At 41.3% G+C, this 18,711-nt stretch overlaps 1 protein-coding gene across 1 annotated transcript in view; it reads right to left on the bottom strand.

The window, feature by feature from the left end:
- LOC129823600 (trophoblast glycoprotein-like) overlaps positions 1–15,689 on the bottom strand; it is a 33,005-nt gene extending 17,316 nt beyond the window's left edge. Inside the window, exon 1 of the mRNA XM_055882457.1 lies at positions 15,507–15,689. Coding sequence (XP_055738432.1) covers positions 15,507–15,519 — 13 coding nt within the window. The 5' untranslated portion in view covers positions 15,520–15,689. The remainder of the gene's footprint in view (positions 1–15,506) is intronic.
- Between the last annotated feature and the right edge of the window lie 3,022 nt (positions 15,690–18,711).

The following is an 18,711-nucleotide window of genomic DNA, read 5'->3' as shown; positions in this document are numbered from 1 at the left end:
GTTTCTATAACAGGGTTTCTATAACAGGGTTTCTATAACAGGGTTTCTATAACAGGGTTCCTATAACAGGGTTTCTATAACAGGGTTCCTATAACTATAACAGGGTTTCTATAACAGGGTTTCTATAACAGGGTTCCTATAACAGGTTTCCAATAACAGGGTTTCTATAACAGGGTTCCTATAACTATAACAGGGTTTCTATAACAGGGTTTCTATAACAGGGTTCCTATAACAGGGTTCCTATAACTATAACAGGGTTTCTATAACAGGGTTTCTATAACAGGGTTTCGATAACAGGGTTTCTATAACTATAACAGGGTTCCTATAACAGGGTTTCTATAACTATAACAGGGTTTCTATAACAGGGTTCCTATAACAGGGTTTCTATAACTATAACAGGGTTTCTATAACAGGGTTCCTATAACAGGGTTCCTATAACAGGGTTTCTATAACTATAACAGGGTTTCTATAACAGGGTTCCAATAACTATAACAGGGTTCCTATAACTATAACAGGGTTCCTATAACAGGGTTTCTATAACAGGGTTTCTATAACTATAACAGGGTTCCTATAACAGGGTTTCTATAACTATAACAGGGTTCCTATAACTATAACAGGGTTCCTATAACAGGGTTTCTATAACAGGGTTCCTATAACAGGGTTTCTATAACTATAACAGGGTTCCTATAACTATAACAGGGTTCCTATAACAGGGTTTCTATAACTATAACAGGGTTCCTATAACAGGGTTCCTATAACTATAACAGGGTTCCCATAACACGGTTTCTATAACAGGGTTCCTATAACAGGGTTTCTATAACTATAACAGGGTTCCTATAACTATAACAGGGTTCCTATAACAGGGTTTCTATAACAGGGTTCCTATAACAGGGTTTCTATAACAGGGTTTCTATAACAGGGTTCCTATAACAGGGTTTCTATAACAGGGTTCCTATAACAGGGTTCCTATAACAGGGTTTCTATAACAGGGTTTCTATAACAGGGTTCCTATAACAGGGTTCCTATAACAAGGTTCCTATAACAGGGTTCCTATAACAGGGTTTCTATAACAGGGTTTCTATAACAGGGTTTCTATAACAGGGTTTCTATAACAGGGTTCCTATAACAGGGATCCTATAACTATAACAGGGTTTCTATAACAGGGTTCCTATAACAGGGTTTCTATAACAGGGTTTCTATAACAGGGTTCCTATAACAGGGTTTCTATAACAGGGTTTCTATAACAGGGTTTCTATAACAGGGTTCCTATAACAGGGTTTCTATAACAGGGTTTCCATAACTATAACAGGGTTCCTATAACAGGGTTCCTATAACTATAACAGGGTTCCTATAACAGGGTTTCTATAACAGGGTTTCTACAACTATAACAGGGTTCCTATAACTATAACAGGGTTCCTATAACAGGGTTTCTATAACAGGGTTTCTATAACAGGGTTTCTATAACTATAACAGGGTTTCTATAACAGGGTTTCTATAACTATAACAGGGTTTCTATAACAGGGTTTCTATAACAGGGTTTCTATAACTATAACAGGGTTCCTATAACAGGGTTCCTATAACTATAACAGGGTTCCTATAACAGGGTTTCTATAACAGGGTTTCTACAACTATAACAGGGTTCCTATAACTATAACAGGGTTCCTATAACAGGGTTTCTATAACAGGGTTTCTATAACTATAACAGGGTTCCTATAACTATAACAGGGTTTCTATAACAGGGTATCTATAACAGGGTTCCTATAACTATAACAGGGTTTCTATAACAGGGTTTCTATAACAGGGTTCCTATAACTATAACAGGGTTTCTATAACAGGGTTTCTATAACAGGGTTTCTATAACAGGATTTCTATAACAGGGTTTCTATAAATATAACAGGGTTTCTATAACAGGGTTTCTATAACAGGGTTTCTATAACTATAACAGGGTTTCTATAACTATAACAGGGTTTCTATAACTATAACAGGGTTCCTATAACAGGGCTTCTATAACTATAACAGGGTTTCTATAACAGGGTTTCTATAACAGGGTTCCTATAACAGGGTTTCTATAACAGGGTTTCTATAACAGGGTTCCTATAACAGGGTTTCTATAACAGGGTTCCTATAACAGGGTTTCTATAACTATAACAGGGCTTCTATAACTATAACAGGGTTTCTATAACTATAACAGGGTTCCTATAACAGGGTTTCTATAACAGGGTTCCTATAACTATAACAGGGTTTCTATAACTATAACAGGGTTTCTATAACAGGGTTCCTATAACAGGGTTCCTATAACTATAACAGGGTTCCTATAACTATAACAGGGTTCCTATAACTATAACAGGGTTCCTATAACAGGGTTCCTATAACAGGGTTCCTATAACAGGGTTTCTATAACAGGGTTCCTATAACAGGGTTCCTATAACAGGGTTTCTATAACAGGGTTCCTATAACTATAACAGGGTTTCTATAACAGGGTTCCTATAACAGGGTTCCTATAACAGGGTTCCTATAACAGGGTTCCTATAACAGGGTTTCTATAACAGGGTTTCTATAACTATAACAGGGTTTCTATAACAGGGTTTCTATAACAGGGTTCCTATAACAGGGTTCCTATAACAGGGTTTCTATAACAGGGTTTCTATAACAGGGTTCCTATAACAGGGTTCCTATAACAAGGTTCCTATAACAGGGTTCCTATAACAGGGTTTCTATAACAGGGTTTCTATAACAGGGTTTCTATAACAGGGTTCCTATAACAGGGATCCTATAACTATAACAGGGTTTCTATAACAGGGTTCCTATAACAGGGTTTCTATAACAGGGTTTCTATAACAGGGTTCCTATAACAGGGTTTCTATAACAGGGTTTCTATAACAGGGTTTCTATAACAGGGTTCCTATAACAGGGTTTCTATAACAGGGTTTCCATAACTATAACAGGGTTCCTATAACAGGGTTCCTATAACTATAACAGGGTTCCTATAACAGGGTTTCTATAACAGGGTTTCTACAACTATAACAGGGTTCCTATAACTATAACAGGGTTCCTATAACAGGGTTTCTATAACAGGGTTTCTATAACAGGGTTTCTATAACTATAACAGGGTTTCTATAACAGGGTTTCTATAACTATAACAGGGTTTCTATAACAGGGTTTCTATAACAGGGTTTCTATAACTATAACAGGGTTCCTATAACAGGGTTCCTATAACTATAACAGGGTTCCTATAACAGGGTTTCTATAACAGGGTTTCTACAACTATAACAGGGTTCCTATAACTATAACAGGGTTCCTATAACAGGGTTTCTATAACAGGGTTTCTATAACTATAACAGGGTTCCTATAACTATAACAGGGTTTCTATAACAGGGTTTCTATAACAGGGTTCCTATAACTATAACAGGGTTTCTATAACAGGGTTTCTATAACAGGGTTCCTATAACTATAACAGGGTTTCTATAACAGGGTTTCTATAACAGGGTTTCTATAACAGGATTTCTATAACAGGGTTTCTATAAATATAACAGGGTTTCTATAACAGGGTTTCTATAACAGGGTTTCTATAACTATAACAGGGTTTCTATAACTATAACAGGGTTTCTATAACTATAACAGGGTTCCTATAACAGGGCTTCTATAACTATAACAGGGTTTCTATAACAGGGTTTCTATAACAGGGTTCCTATAACAGGGTTTCTATAACAGGGTTTCTATAACAGGGTTCCTATAACAGGGTTTCTATAACAGGGTTCCTATAACAGGGTTTCTATAACTATAACAGGGTTTCTATAACTATAACAGGGTTTCTATAACTATAACAGGGTTCCTATAACAGGGTTTCTATAACAGGGTTCCTATAACTATAACAGGGTTTCTATAACTATAACAGGGTTTCTATAACAGGGTTCCTATAACAGGGTTCCTATAACTATAACAGGGTTCCTATAACTATAACAGGGTTCCTATAACTATAACAGGGTTCCTATAACAGGGTTCCTATAACAGGGTTCCTATAACAGGGTTTCTATAACAGGGTTCCTATAACAGGGTTCCTATAACAGGGTTTCTATAACAGGGTTCCTATAACTATAACAGGGTTTCTATAACAGGGTTCCTATAACAGGGTTCCTATAACAGGGTTCCTATAACAGGGTTCCTATAACAGGGTTTCTATAACAGGGTTCCTATAACAGGGGTCCTATAACAGGGTTCCTATAACAGGGTTTCTATAACAGGGTTTCTATAACTATAACAGGGTTTCTATAACAGGGTTCCTATAACAGGGGTCCTATAACAGGGTTTCTATAACAGGGTTTCTATAACAGGGTTTCTATAACTATAACAGGGTTCCTATAACAGGGTTTCTATAACAGGGTTCCTATAACTATAACAGGGTTTCTATAACAGGGTTTCTATAACTATAACAGGGTTTCTATAACAGGGTTCCTATAACAGGGTTTCTATAACAGGGTTTCTATAACAGGGTTTCTATAACAGGGTTCCTATAACAGGGTTCCTATAACAGGGTTTCTATAACAGGGTTTCTATAACTATAACAGGGTTTCTATAACAGGGTTCTTATAACTATAACAGGGTTTCTATAACAGGGTTTCTATAACTATAACAGGGTTTCTATAACAGGGTTTCTATAACAGGGTTTCTATAACAGGGTTTCTATAACAGGGTTTCTATAACTATAACAGGGTTCCTATAACAGGGTTTCTATAACAGGGTTCCTATAACTATAACAGGGTTTCTATAACTATAACAGGGTTCCTATAACAGGGTTTCTATAACAGGGTTTCTATAACAGGGTTTCTATAACTATAACAGGGTTCCTATAACTATAACAGGGTTCCTATAACAGGGTTCCTATAACAGGGTTTCTATAACAGGGTTCCTATAACAGGGTTTCTATAACACGGTTCCTATAACAGGGTTTCTATAACAGGGTTCCTATAACAGGGTTCCTATAACTATAACAGGGTTTCTATAACTATAACAGGGTTTCTATAACTATAACAGGGTTTCTATAACAGGGTTTCTATAACTATAACAGGGTTTCTATAACAGGGTTCCTATAACAGGGTTTCTATAACTATAACAGGGTTTCTATAACTATAACAGGGTTCCTATAACAGGGTTTCTATAACAGGGTTTCTATAACTATAACAGGGTTCCTATAACAGGGTTTCTATAACAGGGTTTCTATAACAGGGTTCCTATAACTATAACAGGGTTCCTATAACAGGGTTCCTATAACAGGGTTCCTATAACTATAACAGGGTTCCTATAACTATAACAGGGTTCCTATAACAGGGTTTCTATAACAGGGTTCCTATAACAGGGTTCCTATAACTATAACAGGGTTCCTATAACAGGGTTCCTATAACAGGGTTCCTATAACTATAACAGGGTTCCTATAACAGGGTTCCTATAACTATAACAGGGTTCCTATAACAGGGTTCCTATAACAGGGTTTCTATAACAGGGTTCCTATAACTATAACAGGGTTCCTATAACAGGGTTCCTATAACAGGGTTCCTATAACAGGGTTTCTATAACAGGGTTTCTATAACAGGGTTTCTATAACTATAACAGGGTTTCTATAACAGGGTTCCTATAACAGGGTTTCTATAACTATAACAGGGTTTCTATAACTATAACAGGGTTTCTATAACAGGGTTCCTATAACAGGGTTCCTATAACTATAACAGGGTTTCTATAACTATAACAGGGTTTCTATAACTATAACAGGGTTCCTATAACTATAACAGGGTTCCTATAACTATAACAGGGTTTCTATAACAGGGTTCCTATAACAGGGTTCCTATAACTATAACAGGGTTTCTATAACTATAACAGGGTTTCTATAACTATAACAGGGTTCCTATAACTATAACAGGGTTTCTATAACTATAACAGGGTTCCTATAACTATAACAGGGTTCCTATAACAGGGTTCCTATAACTATAACAGGGTTCCTATAACAGGGTTCCTATAACAGGGTTTCTATAACAGGGTTCCTATAACAGGGTTTCTATAACAGGGTTTCTATAACAGGGTTTCTATAACAGGGTTTCTATAACAGGGTTCCTATAACAGGGTTTCTATAACTATAACAGGGTTTCTATAACTATAACAGGGTTCCTATAACAGGGTTCCTATAACAGGGTTCCTATAACAGGGTTTCTATAACTATAACAGGGTTTCTATAACTACAACAGGGTTTCTATAACTATAACAGGGTTCCTATAACAGGGTTCCTATAACAGGGTTTCTATAACTATAACAGGGTTTCTATAAGTATAACAGGGTTTCTATAACAGGGTTTCTATAACAGGGTTTCTATAACAGGGTTCCTATAACAGGGTTTCTATAACAGGGTTCCTATAACTATAACAGAGTTTCTATAACAGGGTTCCTATTACAGGGTTCCTATAACAGGGTTCCTATAACAGGGTTTCTATAACAGGGTTTCTATAACTATAACAGGGTTTCTATAACTATAACAGGGTTCCTATAACTATAACAGGGTTCCTATAACTATAACAGGGTTCCTATAACTATAACAGGGTTCCTATAACAGGGTTTCTATAACAGGGTTCCTATAACTATAACAGGGTTCCTATAACTATAACAGGGTTCCTATAACAGGGTTCCTATAACAGGGTTTCTATAACAGGGTTTCTATAACTATAACAGGGTTCCTATAACAGGGTTCCTATAACAGGGTTTCTATAACAGGGTTTCTATAACAGGGTTTCTATAACAGGGTTTCTATAACAGGGTTCCTATAACAGGGTTCCTATAACAGGGTTTCTATAACTATAACAGGGTTCCCATAACAGGGTTTCTATAACAGGGTTCCTATAACTATAACAGGGTTCCTATAACTATAACAGGGTTTCTATAACAGGGTTTCTATAACAGGGTTCCTATAACAGGGTTTCTATAACAGGGTTCCTATAACAGGGTTTCTATAACAGGGTTTCTATAACAGGGTTCCTATAACAGGGTTTCTATAACAGGGTTTCTATAACAGGGTTTCTATAACAGGGTTTCTATAACAGGGTTTCTATAACAGGGTTCCTATAACTATAACAGGGTTCCTATAACAGGGTTCCTATAACAGGGTTTCTATAACAGGGTTTCTATAACAGGGTTCCTATAACAGGGTTTCTATAACAGGGTTTCTATAACAGGGTTCCTATAACAGGGTTTCTATAACAGGGTTTCTATAACTATAACAGGGTTTCTATAACAGGGTTCTTAAACCATGGGTCGGGACCCAGAGTGGACCCTGGACATGTGAGACGTGGGTCCTGAGTTATGAGAATATTTCTATAGTCACACACTATTTCTTGTTAATTTAGGAGAAGGGATTAGTATGATTGTGATCATATAAACCCTGTACAGAGGTCTTCACCGTGTGAAAGTCACTGTGTTTTAACTCAGACATTTGATAGTCTGATGCAAACACTAAATGTATGACTACATTGGATGCACTACACAGGTTACTTGCTATGAATGTTTTCTAAAAAATCAGTTGTGTTACAGCTTGGTTAGATTAAAACCTTGCATTCAGAGAGGACCGTACGTTAACCATGTGCTCCAACAGGCTTCTAGTATCCAATCGTTGTCTGCTGGTCACAGTACGTCCAGATGGAACTTCATCGTAGTTATTTACCAACATGAGGACGTGTATTTGGGTATTTTCTTAGGAAAAGCACAGGGGAGTTTGAGGGAGGAAGTTGATTTGTTTACAAAGAGTGAAGCATTATCCAACACTGTCTCTGTCGAAGATAGTATCCCATAGAGACTGAGGACTGTGACAGTCACTGTTTATCTAGCCTCAAACGCCACCCTATTCCCTAATAGTACACTACTATAGACCAGAGCCCGATTCCCTATATAGTACACTACTATAGACCAGAGCCCTATTCCCTATATAGTGCACTACTTTAGACCAGAGCCCTATTCCCTATATAGTGCACTACTGTTGACCAAAGCCCTATTTCCTATATAGAACACTACTATAGACCAGAGCCCTATTCCCTATATAGTGCACTACTATAGACCAGAGCCCAGAGTGCACTACTATAGACCAGAGCCCTATGCCCTATATAGTGCACTACTGTTGACCAAAGCCCTATTTCCTATATAGAACACTACTATAGACCAGAGCCCTATTCCCTATATAGTGCACTACTATAGACCAGAGCCCAGAGTGCACTACATAGGGAAGAGGGTGGCATTTGGGCTTGTTATTTATACTCAGTATCATTTGCATCCTTCACAGCTTTATGGAAAGGCTTTGTTGAAACTCATGACTGTAACGGTTCTCGTCCTCTTCGTCTGAGGAGTAGCAAGGATCGGACCAATACGCAGCGTGGTAAGTGTCCATTTTAATATATAAAACTGAACACAGAAAATCACAAAAATAACAACGTGAATAATACCGAAAACCGAAACAGTCCTGAAATGTGAACCAAACACTACAACAGGAAACAATCCCCCACAACCCACAATGACAAACAGGCTACCAATCAGGAGACAACGACTGACACCTGCCTCTGATTGAGAACCATACTAGGCCCAACACATAGAAATTTAACAACAGAACAAAACATAGAAAAAACAACATAGAATGCCCACCCCAACTCACGACCAAACTAGAATAAAGACATAACAAAGGAACTAAAGGACAGAACGTGACAATGGCTACGAAACGGCTTCAAAGTTCTGCTACAATCTATTACAATGGAAAGATAACTGAGAATGCAAAGAGAGTGCTTACTGTTGCCGTATCATAAAGCAGAACTATTCTGACCGAAGCAGACTTTATTTTGATGTATTTAACACACACATTCATTGATTGATTGATACACAGATCAATCAGGCTATCTTCAATGGCGGCTCTGAAAGGCTTTCCAACAGTCTAGAGATACCAGATAGGCTGGTCATTTATTCACCTCAGTCATTGATTGAAACTATCTGATCAGGTAAATATACAGTCACTGAGAGGTTGGGGTTGTGGACCCCTTGAACTAAAACAAGTTCCCTGTTGTATCAATGCAACAATCACTTGATCCGTAGGGACACTGTGCTGAATCTAGGGATCTAGGGCTCCATGTTTTTTTTTTTTTTAAGTAAGAGTGCTATAATGTTTGCTAAAGCTGTGGTTAGTGGTCATATACCGTACCTGTTTAACAGTTCAACCGTCAGAGCCATATCGTACAGCAATGATCACTTCATCAGTCACCTAACCCTTATCCAACAAGAATTCCATGAATCTGTTGTTGAAGTGATTCAGATGTGTGCTAACAGTTTGGTTCAACAGTCCACATTACGATCCACGATAAGCCTACTAGTTAACCCATCCATGTGTAGTCTTATGCTCTGGTCTGATACTAGTTAACCCATCCATGTGTAGTCTTATGCTCTGGTCTGATACTAGTTAACCCATCCATGTGTAGTCTAATGCTCTGGTCTGATACTAGTTAACCCATCCATGTGTAGCCTAATGCTCTGGTCTGATACTAGTTAACCCATCCATGTGTAGTCTAATGCTCTGGTCTGATACTAGTTAACCCATCCATGTGTAGTCTAATGCTCTGGTCTGATACTAGTTAACCCATCCATGTGTAGCCTAATGTTCTGGTCTGATACTAGTTAACCCATCCATGTGTAGTCTAATGCTCTGTTCTGATACTAGTTAACCCATCCATGTGTAGCCTAATGCTCTGGTCTGATACTAGTTAACCCATCCATGTGTAGTCTAATGCTCTGGTCTGATACTAGTTAACCCATCCATGTGTAGTCTAATGCTCTGGTCTGATACTAGTTAACCCATCCATGTGTAGTCTAATGCTCTGGTCTGATACTAGTTAACCCATCCATGTGTAGTCTAATGCTCTGGTCTGATACTAGTTAACCCATCCATGTGTAGCCTAATGTTCTGGTCTGATACTAGTTAACCCATCCATGTGTAGTCTAATGCTCTGTTCTGATACTAGTTAACCCATCCATGTGTAGCCTAATGCTCTGGTCTGATACTAGTTAACCCATCCATGTGTAGTCTAATGCTCTGGTCTGATACTAGTTAACCCATCCATGTGTAGTCTAATGCTCTGGTCTGATACTAGTTAACCCATCCATGTGTAGTCTAATGCTCTGTTCTGATACTAGTTAACCCATCCATGTGTAGTCTAATGCTCTGGTCCGATACTAGTTAACCCATCCATGTGTAGTCTAATGCTCTGGTCCGATACTAGTTAACCCATCCGTGTGTAGTCTAATGCTCTGGTCTGATACTAGTTAACCCATCCGTGTGTAGTCTAATGCTCTGGTCTGATACTAGTTAACCCATCCATGTGTAGTCTAATGCTCTGGTCTGATACTAGTTAACCCATCCATGTGTAGTCTAATGCTCTGGTCTGATACTAGTTAACCCATCCATGTGTAGTCTAATGCTCTGGTCTGATACTAGTTAACCCATCCATGTGTAGTCTAATGCTCTGGTCTGATACTAGTTAACCCATCCATGTGTAGTCTAATGCTCTGGTCTGATACTAGTTAACCCATCCATGTGTAGTCTAATGCTCTGGTCTGATACTAGTTAACCCATCCATGTGTAGTCTAATGCTCTGGTCTGATACTAGTTAACCCATCCATGTGTAGTCTAATGCTCTGGTCTGATACTAGTTAACCCATCCATGTGTAGTCTAATGCTCTGGTCTGATACTAGTTAACCCATCCATGTGTAGTCTAATGCTCTGGTCTGATACTAGTTAACCCATCCATGTGTAGTCTAATGCTCTGGTCTGATACTAGTTAACCCATCCATGTGTAGTCTAATGCTCTGGTCTGATACTAGTTAACCCATCCATGTGTAGTCTAATGCTCTGGTCCGATACTAGTTAACCCATCCATGTGTAGTCTAATGCTCTGGTCTGATACTAGTTAACCCATCCATGTGTAGTCTAATGCTCTGGTCTGATACTAGTTAACCCATCCATGTGTAGTCTAATGCTCTGGTCTGATACTAGTTAACCCATCCATGTGTAGTCTAATGCTCTGGTCTGATACTAGTTAACCCATCCATGTGTAGTCTAATGCTCTGGTCTGATACTAGTTAACCCATCCATGTGTAGTCTAATGCTCTGGTCTGATACTAGTTAACCCATCCATGTGTAGTCTAATGCTCTGGTCTGATACTAGTTAACCCATCCATGTGTAGTCTAATGCTCTGGTCTGATACTAGCTTGCACCTTATTTCTTTTAGGGCCTCAGGGCTCTGGTTAATAGTAGTGGACTATATGGGGAATACGGAGCTACATCCTTAGTGACTCTGGTAGTCATGGCAACAGAGTCTAAAGGTTGGAGTGATTGATAATATTTCAACATCTGTTCCGTGGTACGATTATACGACAGGAAAGCTGCGGTCTGGGTTTTGTCATAGAACAGAACAGGCAGAGCGCCGTGTTGACTGATGAGGGAAATAGCACCGTGTTGACTGATGAGGGCAATAGCACGGTGTTGACTGATGAGGGCAATAGCACGGTGTTGACTGATGAGGGAAATAGCGCCGTGTTGACTGATGAGGGAAATAGCACCGTGTTGACTGATGTGGGAAATAGCACCGTGTTGACTGATGAGGGAAATAGCACCGTGTTGACTGATGAGGGAAATAGCGCCGTGTTGACTGATGAGGGAAATAGCACCGTGTTGACTGATGAGGGAAATAGCGCCGTGTTGACTGATGAGGGAAATAGCACTGTGTTGACTGATGAGGGAAATAGCACCGTGTTGACTGTTGAGGGAAATAGCACCGCGTTGACTGATGAGGGAAATAGCACCGCGTTGACTGATGAGGGAAATAGCACCGTGTTGACCGATGAGGGAAATAGCACCGTGTTGACTGATGAGGGAAATAGCACCGTGTTGACTGATGAGGGAAATAGCACGGCGTTGACTGATGAGGGAAATAGCACCGTGTTGACTGATGAGGGAAATAGCACCGTGTTGACTGATGAGGGAAATAGCACGGCGTTGACTGATGAGGGAAATAGCACCGTGTTGACTGATGAGGGAAATAGCACCGTGTTGACTGATGAGGGAAATAGCACCGCGTTGACTGATGAGAGAAAAAGCACCGCGTTGACTGATGAGGGAAATAGCACCGCGTTGACTGATGAGGGAAATAGCACGGTGTTGACTGATGAGGGAAATAGCACCGTGTTGACTGATGAGGGAAATAGCACCGTGTTGACTGATGAGGGAAATAGCACCGTGTTGACCGATGAGGGAAATAGCACCGTGTTGACCGATGAGGGAAATAGCGCCGTGTTGACCGATGAGGGAAATAGCACCGTGTTGACCGATGAGGGAAATAGCACCGTGTTGACCGATGAGGGAAATAGCACCGTGTTGACTGATGAGGGAAATAGCACCGTGTTGACTGATGAGGGAAATAGCACCGCGTTGACTGATGAGGGAAATAGCACAGCGTTGACTGATGAGGGAAATAGCACCGTGTTGACTGATAGGGGAAATAGCACCGTGTTGACTGATGAGGGAAATAGCACCGTGTTGACTGATGAGGGAAATAGCACCGTGTTGACTGATGAGGGAAATAGCACCGTGTTGACCGATGAGGGAAATAGCACCGTGTTGACCGATGAGGGAAATAGCACCGTGTTGACCGATGAGGGAAATAGCACCGTGTTGACTGATGAGGGAAATAGCACCGTGTTGACCGATGAGGGAAATAGCACCGTGTTGACTGATGAGGGAAATAGCACCGTGTTGACTGATGAGGGAAATAGCACCGTGTTGACTGATGTCTCTGTGTGTTTGGAAAGTCCCAGTCGTGGACTGTGTCTCTAATGGCATCCTATTTCCTTATGTACTTTTCTGGTCAAAAGTAGTGCACTATATAGGGAAGAGGTTGCGATAGTAGTGCACTATATAGGGAATAGGGTGCCATTTGGGCAAACGGCAGCAGGCCTATCCGCTTGTCTATTTCAACGGAACACTCACTTGGCATTATCTAAACAGTTTGTTTCTGGGGAATGTCTCGTCTTGGAGTATGTGTACAGTAGGGTTATTCAGGTGCAGAGTGAGAATTCTCAGGGGAGGTATTTGGTGTTCATGAAATACACTACATGACCAAAAGTATGTGGACATCTGCTCATCAAACATCTCATTCCAAAATCATGGGTATTAATATGGAGTTGGTCCCCCTCCTTTGCTGCTATAACAGCCTCCACTCTTCTGGAAAGGCTTTCCACTAGATGTTGGAACATTGCTGCTATAACAGCCTCCACTCTTCTGGGAAGGCTTTCCACTAGATGTTGGAACATTGCTGCTATAACAGCCTCCACTCTTCTGGGAAGGCTTTCCACTAGATGTTGGAACATTGCTGCTATAACAGCCTCCACTCTTCTGGAAAGGCTTTCCACTAGATGTTGGAACATTGCTGCTATAACAGCCTCCACTCTTCTGGGAAGGCTTTCCACTAGATGTTGGAACATTGCTGCTATAACAGCCTCCACTCTTCTGGGAAGGCTTTCCTCTAGATGTTGGAACATTGCTGCTATAACAGCCTCCACTCTTCTGGGAAGGCTTTCCACTAGATGTTGGAACATTGCTGCTATAACAGCCTCCACTCTTCTGGGAAGGCTTTCCACTAGATGTTGGAACATTGCTGCTATAACAGCCTCCACTCTTCTGGGAAGGCTTTCCACTAGATGTTGGAACATTGCTGCTATAACAGCCTCCTCTCTTCTGGGAAGGCTTTCCACTAGATGTAGGAACATTGCTGCTATAACAGCCTCCACTCTTCTGGGAAGGCTTTCCACTAGATGTAGGAACATTGCTGCTATAATAGCCTCCACTCTTCTGGGAAGGCTTTCCACTAGATGTTGGAACATTGCTGCTATAACAGCCTCCACTCTTCTGGGAAGGCTTTCCACTAGATGTAGGAACATTGCTGCTATAATAGCCTCCACTCTTCTGGGAAGGCTTACCACTAGATGTTGGAACATTGCTGCTATAACAGCCTCCACTCTTCTGGGAAGGCTTTCCACCAGATGTGGGAACATTGCTGCTATAACAGCCTCCTCTCTTCTGGGAAGGCTTTCCACTAGATGTTGGAACATTGCTGCTATAACAGCCTCCACTCATCTGGGAAGGCTTTCCACTAGATGTTGGAACATTGCTGCTATAACAGCCTCCACTCTTCTGGGAAGGCTTTACACTAGGATGTTGGAACATTGCTGTGGGGACTTGCTTCCATTCAGCCACAAGAGCATTAGTGAGGTCGGGCACTGATGTTGGGTGATTAGGCCTGGCTCGCAGTCGGCGTTCCAATTCATCCCAAAGGTGTTCGATGGGGTTGAGGTCAGGGCTCTCTGCAGACCTGTCAAGTTCTTCCACACCGATCTCAACAAACCATTTCTGTATGTGTGTGTGTACTGTATGGACCTTGCTTTGTGCACAGGGAAACTTTCATGCTGAAACAGGAAAGGGCCTTCCCCAAACTGTTGCCACAGAGTTGGAAGCATGGAATATCTTAGGGTGTGTGTAGAGTGATAGATCATTGTATGGGTGTGTGTGTGTGTGTGTGTGTGTGTGTACAGTAGGTAGAGAGAGATCTTATCTTAGGGTGTGTGTGTGTGTGTGTGTGTGTGTGTGTGTGTGTGTGTGTGTGTGTGTGTGTGTGTGTGTGTGTGTGTGTGTGTGTGTGTGTGTGTGTGTGTGTGTGTGTGTGTGTGTGTGTGTGTGTGTGTGTGTGTGTGTAATGGCTAGAGCGAGAGAGAGAGAGATCTTCCGGTGTGTAGAACCTACAGAGAGACATTGTTATGTGTGTACTGTGTTACTGTAGTCAAGAGATGTGTACAGAGAGACAGAGAGCATAGGAAAGGAGGAGAGGGAAGGAGGAGAGGAAAGGAGGTGAGGTTTATTCTCAGGACTAAAGTGATCTCATTCTGGAACAATGTGAGCGGTTACATTCTCTCTCGCTGAGTTTCCTCAAAGATAATGGCTTGGCCCTTATTTATGATAAATACTGTATTTTTTCACACTGTATACGCTATGCAAAACTTGCAACACTCTTTTTGATGTGTGTGGTTTTTTTTACACCTTTTTAAATGTAGGGCAGATTAAATCAACACAAGACTTGACTGAATGTTAGTTTAAACTAATCAGCTGTGCAACGAAGTCATTCCCTCTGCTTATCAACCAAATGGTTACACCTCGTTACAGCAATAACAAGTTACAATTGACTTTAAAAACAAACAAACGACTTACAGACGCAGCACACTTAGCCTATTTAAAATTATATCACTAAAGTAATATAAATATTACAAACTGTATTCTAATAAATAATAAATTAACAACAATATTAACTTTTTCATATTCCCCATTTCACATATGGCAAAATAAACTTTTATAATAATTGTAGCGACCCTGAATTAATGTATTATTCATCTTACCTTTAACGCCCATGTCTGCAACCTGTTGCCTCGTCTTCAGTAGATGCACATAGCCGTACCAACACGACTGTCAACCGGTCCGCCACAGGCAGCGTGTATCCCGCTGGAAAACGACTAGCCTACAGCAGTGACGGCTGCCACGACCTCGTCATCACGTCAACCTAAATAACGAAGTGACTTACGTTCGCCGCACTCTCCTGGGTCTTTTCGCTATGGGTGTGTCTCTGTCCCTGCCTCCCCGCTTTGCACTGTAGGACAACAACTTTAAACGGAATGTGGAAATCTTATTTGAGGGTGTGTGTGTACGCGCACGGTAGGTGCGTGATTGAAACATTGACATACGATAAAATAGCACTAACTTTCCTTTTAAGCGCAGTCGGTATAGTTAATGCTAAAAGAGCAATAACTTTCCTTTTAAGCGCAGTCGGTATAGTTCATGGTACTATACCGCGCCCCAGTATTATTGTAGCCTAGTACTAGTGCACCCTCTAGTGGTCGTCGATGGATACGTCTTAAACGTCAAGTTCCAAATCCACTTTGGAAGTACGTCTTTTTCCGCTTTTCGCCGCTAGATGGGATGGTTGGAGGATACCACTAGGGACAATTCAGTTCACGTCCAAAAACCAATGCGGCAAATACGTTTCAATTCATCATCACAATGATCACAATCACTGAGTTGCCAGAACATACAAACAATAGATTGTTTATTTAGGAAAATAAGAACTGTTCAAAGTTTTATGTACAGTTTAATTAGGGCGGCAGGTAGCCTGGTGGGTAGGAGAGTTTGGGCCAGTAACCGAAAGGCAAAACATCTACCATTCTGCCCCTGAGCAAGGCAGTTAACCCACTGTTCCCCAGGCGCAGATGACGTGGATGTCGATTAAGGCAGCCCCCCTCTCTGATTCAGATGGGTTGGGTTAAATGTAGAAGACACACACCTCTCTGATTCAGAGGGATTGGGTTAAATGTAGAAGACACACCTCTCTGGTTCATAGGGGTTGGGTTAAATGTAGAAGACACACACCTCTCTGGTTCAGAGGGGTTAAATGAGGAAGACACACCTCTCTGATTCAGAGGGGTTGGGTTAAATGAGGAAGACACACCTCTCTGGTTCAGAGGGGTTGGGTTAAATGTAGAAGACACACCTCTCTGATTCAGAGGGGTTGGGTTAAATGAGGAAGACACCTCTCTGATTCAGAGGGGTTGGGTTAAATGAGGAAGACACCTCTCTGATTCAGATGGGTTGGGTTAAATGAGGAAGACACACCTCTTTGATTCAGAGGGGTTGGGTTAAATGAGGAAGACACCTCTCTGGTTCATAGGGGTTGGGTTAAATGTGGAAGACACACCTCTCTGATTCAGAGGGGTTGGGTTAAATGTATTAGACACACCTCTCTGGTTCAGAGGGGTTGGGTTAAATGAGGAAGACACACCTCTCTGATTCAGAGGGATTGAGTTAAATGTGGAAGACACACCTCTCTGATTCAGAGGGATTGGGTTAAATGTAGAAGACACACCTCTCTGATTCAGAGGGATTGGGTTAAATGAGGAAGACACACCTCTCTGATTCAGAGGGGTTGGGTTAAATGAGGAAGACACACCTCTCTGATTCAGAGGGGTTGGGTTAAATGAGGAAGACACACCTCTCTGATTCAGAGGGGTTGGGTTAATTGTAGAAGACACATTTCAGTTGAACAACTGACTAGGTATCTTTCACTTCAAACGTACACATCGTTTACTTGCTGATATGTCTTTGCCCAGTTTACACTGAGTCTACAAAACATTAGGAACACCTTCCTAATATTGAGTGGCACCCCCCCTTCCCCTCAGAACAGTCTCAATTCATCAGCTCATGGACTCTACAAGGCGTCGAAAGCGTTCCACAGGGATGCTGGCCCATGTTGACTCCATGGCTTCCCACAGTTGTGTCCAGTTGACTGGATGTCCTTTAGGTTGTGGACCCTTCTAACCCATGGTAACTATAGACCTACCCATGGTAATTACCTCCCTACCCATGGTAACTATAGGGCTACCCATGGTAACTATAGGCCTACCCATGTGGTAACTATAGACCTACCCATGTTAATTACCACCCTACCCATGGTAACTATAGACCTGCCCATGGTAACTATAGACCTACTGATGGTAATTACCTCCCTACCCATGGTAACTATAGGCCTACCCATGGTAACTATAGGCCTACCCATGGTAACTATAGACCTACCCATGGTAATTACCTCCCTACCCATGGTAACTATAAACCTACCCATGGTAACTACCTCCCTACCCATGGTAACTATAGACCTACCCATGGTAACTAGAGACCTACCCATGGTAACTATAGACCTACCCATGGTAATTACCTCCCTACCCATGGTAACTATAGACCTACCCATGGTAACTATAGGCCTACCCATGGTAACTATAGGCCTACCCATGTGGTAACTATAGACCTACCCATGGTAACTATAGGCCTACCCATGGTAACTATAGACCTACCCATGGTAACTATAGACCTACCCATGGTAACTATAGACCTACCCATGGTAACTATAGACCTACCCATGGTAACTATAGACCTACCCATGGTAACTATAGACCTACCCATGGTAACTATAGGCCTACCCATGGTAACTATAGGCCTACCCATGGTAACTATAGGCCTACCCATGTGGTAACTATAGACCTACCCATGGTAACTATAGGCCTACCCATGGTAACTATAGACCTACCCATGGTAACTATAGACCTACCCATGGTAACTATAGACCTACCCATGGTAACTATAGACCTACCCATGGTAACTATAGGCCTATCCATGGTAACTATAGGCCTACCCATGGTAACTATAGGCCTACCCATGGTAACTATAGGCCTACCCATGGTAACTATAGGCCTACCCATGGTAACTATAGGCCTACCCATGTGGTAACTACATACCTACCCATGGTAACTATAGGACTACCCATGGTAACTATATACCTACCCATGGTAACTATAGGCCTACCCATGGTAACTATAGGCCTACCCATGGTAACTGTAGGACTACCCATGGTAACTATATATCTACCCATGGTAACTATATACCTACCCATGGTAATTATATACCTACCCATGGTAACTATAGACCTACCCATGGTAACTATAGGACTACCCATGGTAACTATACACCTACCCATGGTAACTATAGACCTACCCATGGTAA

This window comes from Salvelinus fontinalis, chromosome 26 (assembly GCF_029448725.1).
Source record: "Salvelinus fontinalis isolate EN_2023a chromosome 26, ASM2944872v1, whole genome shotgun sequence".
Lineage (NCBI taxonomy): Eukaryota > Metazoa > Chordata > Actinopteri > Salmoniformes > Salmonidae > Salvelinus > Salvelinus fontinalis.
Note: the sequence above shows the minus strand (reverse complement) of the source record. Positions and strands in the feature narration are given on the sequence as shown.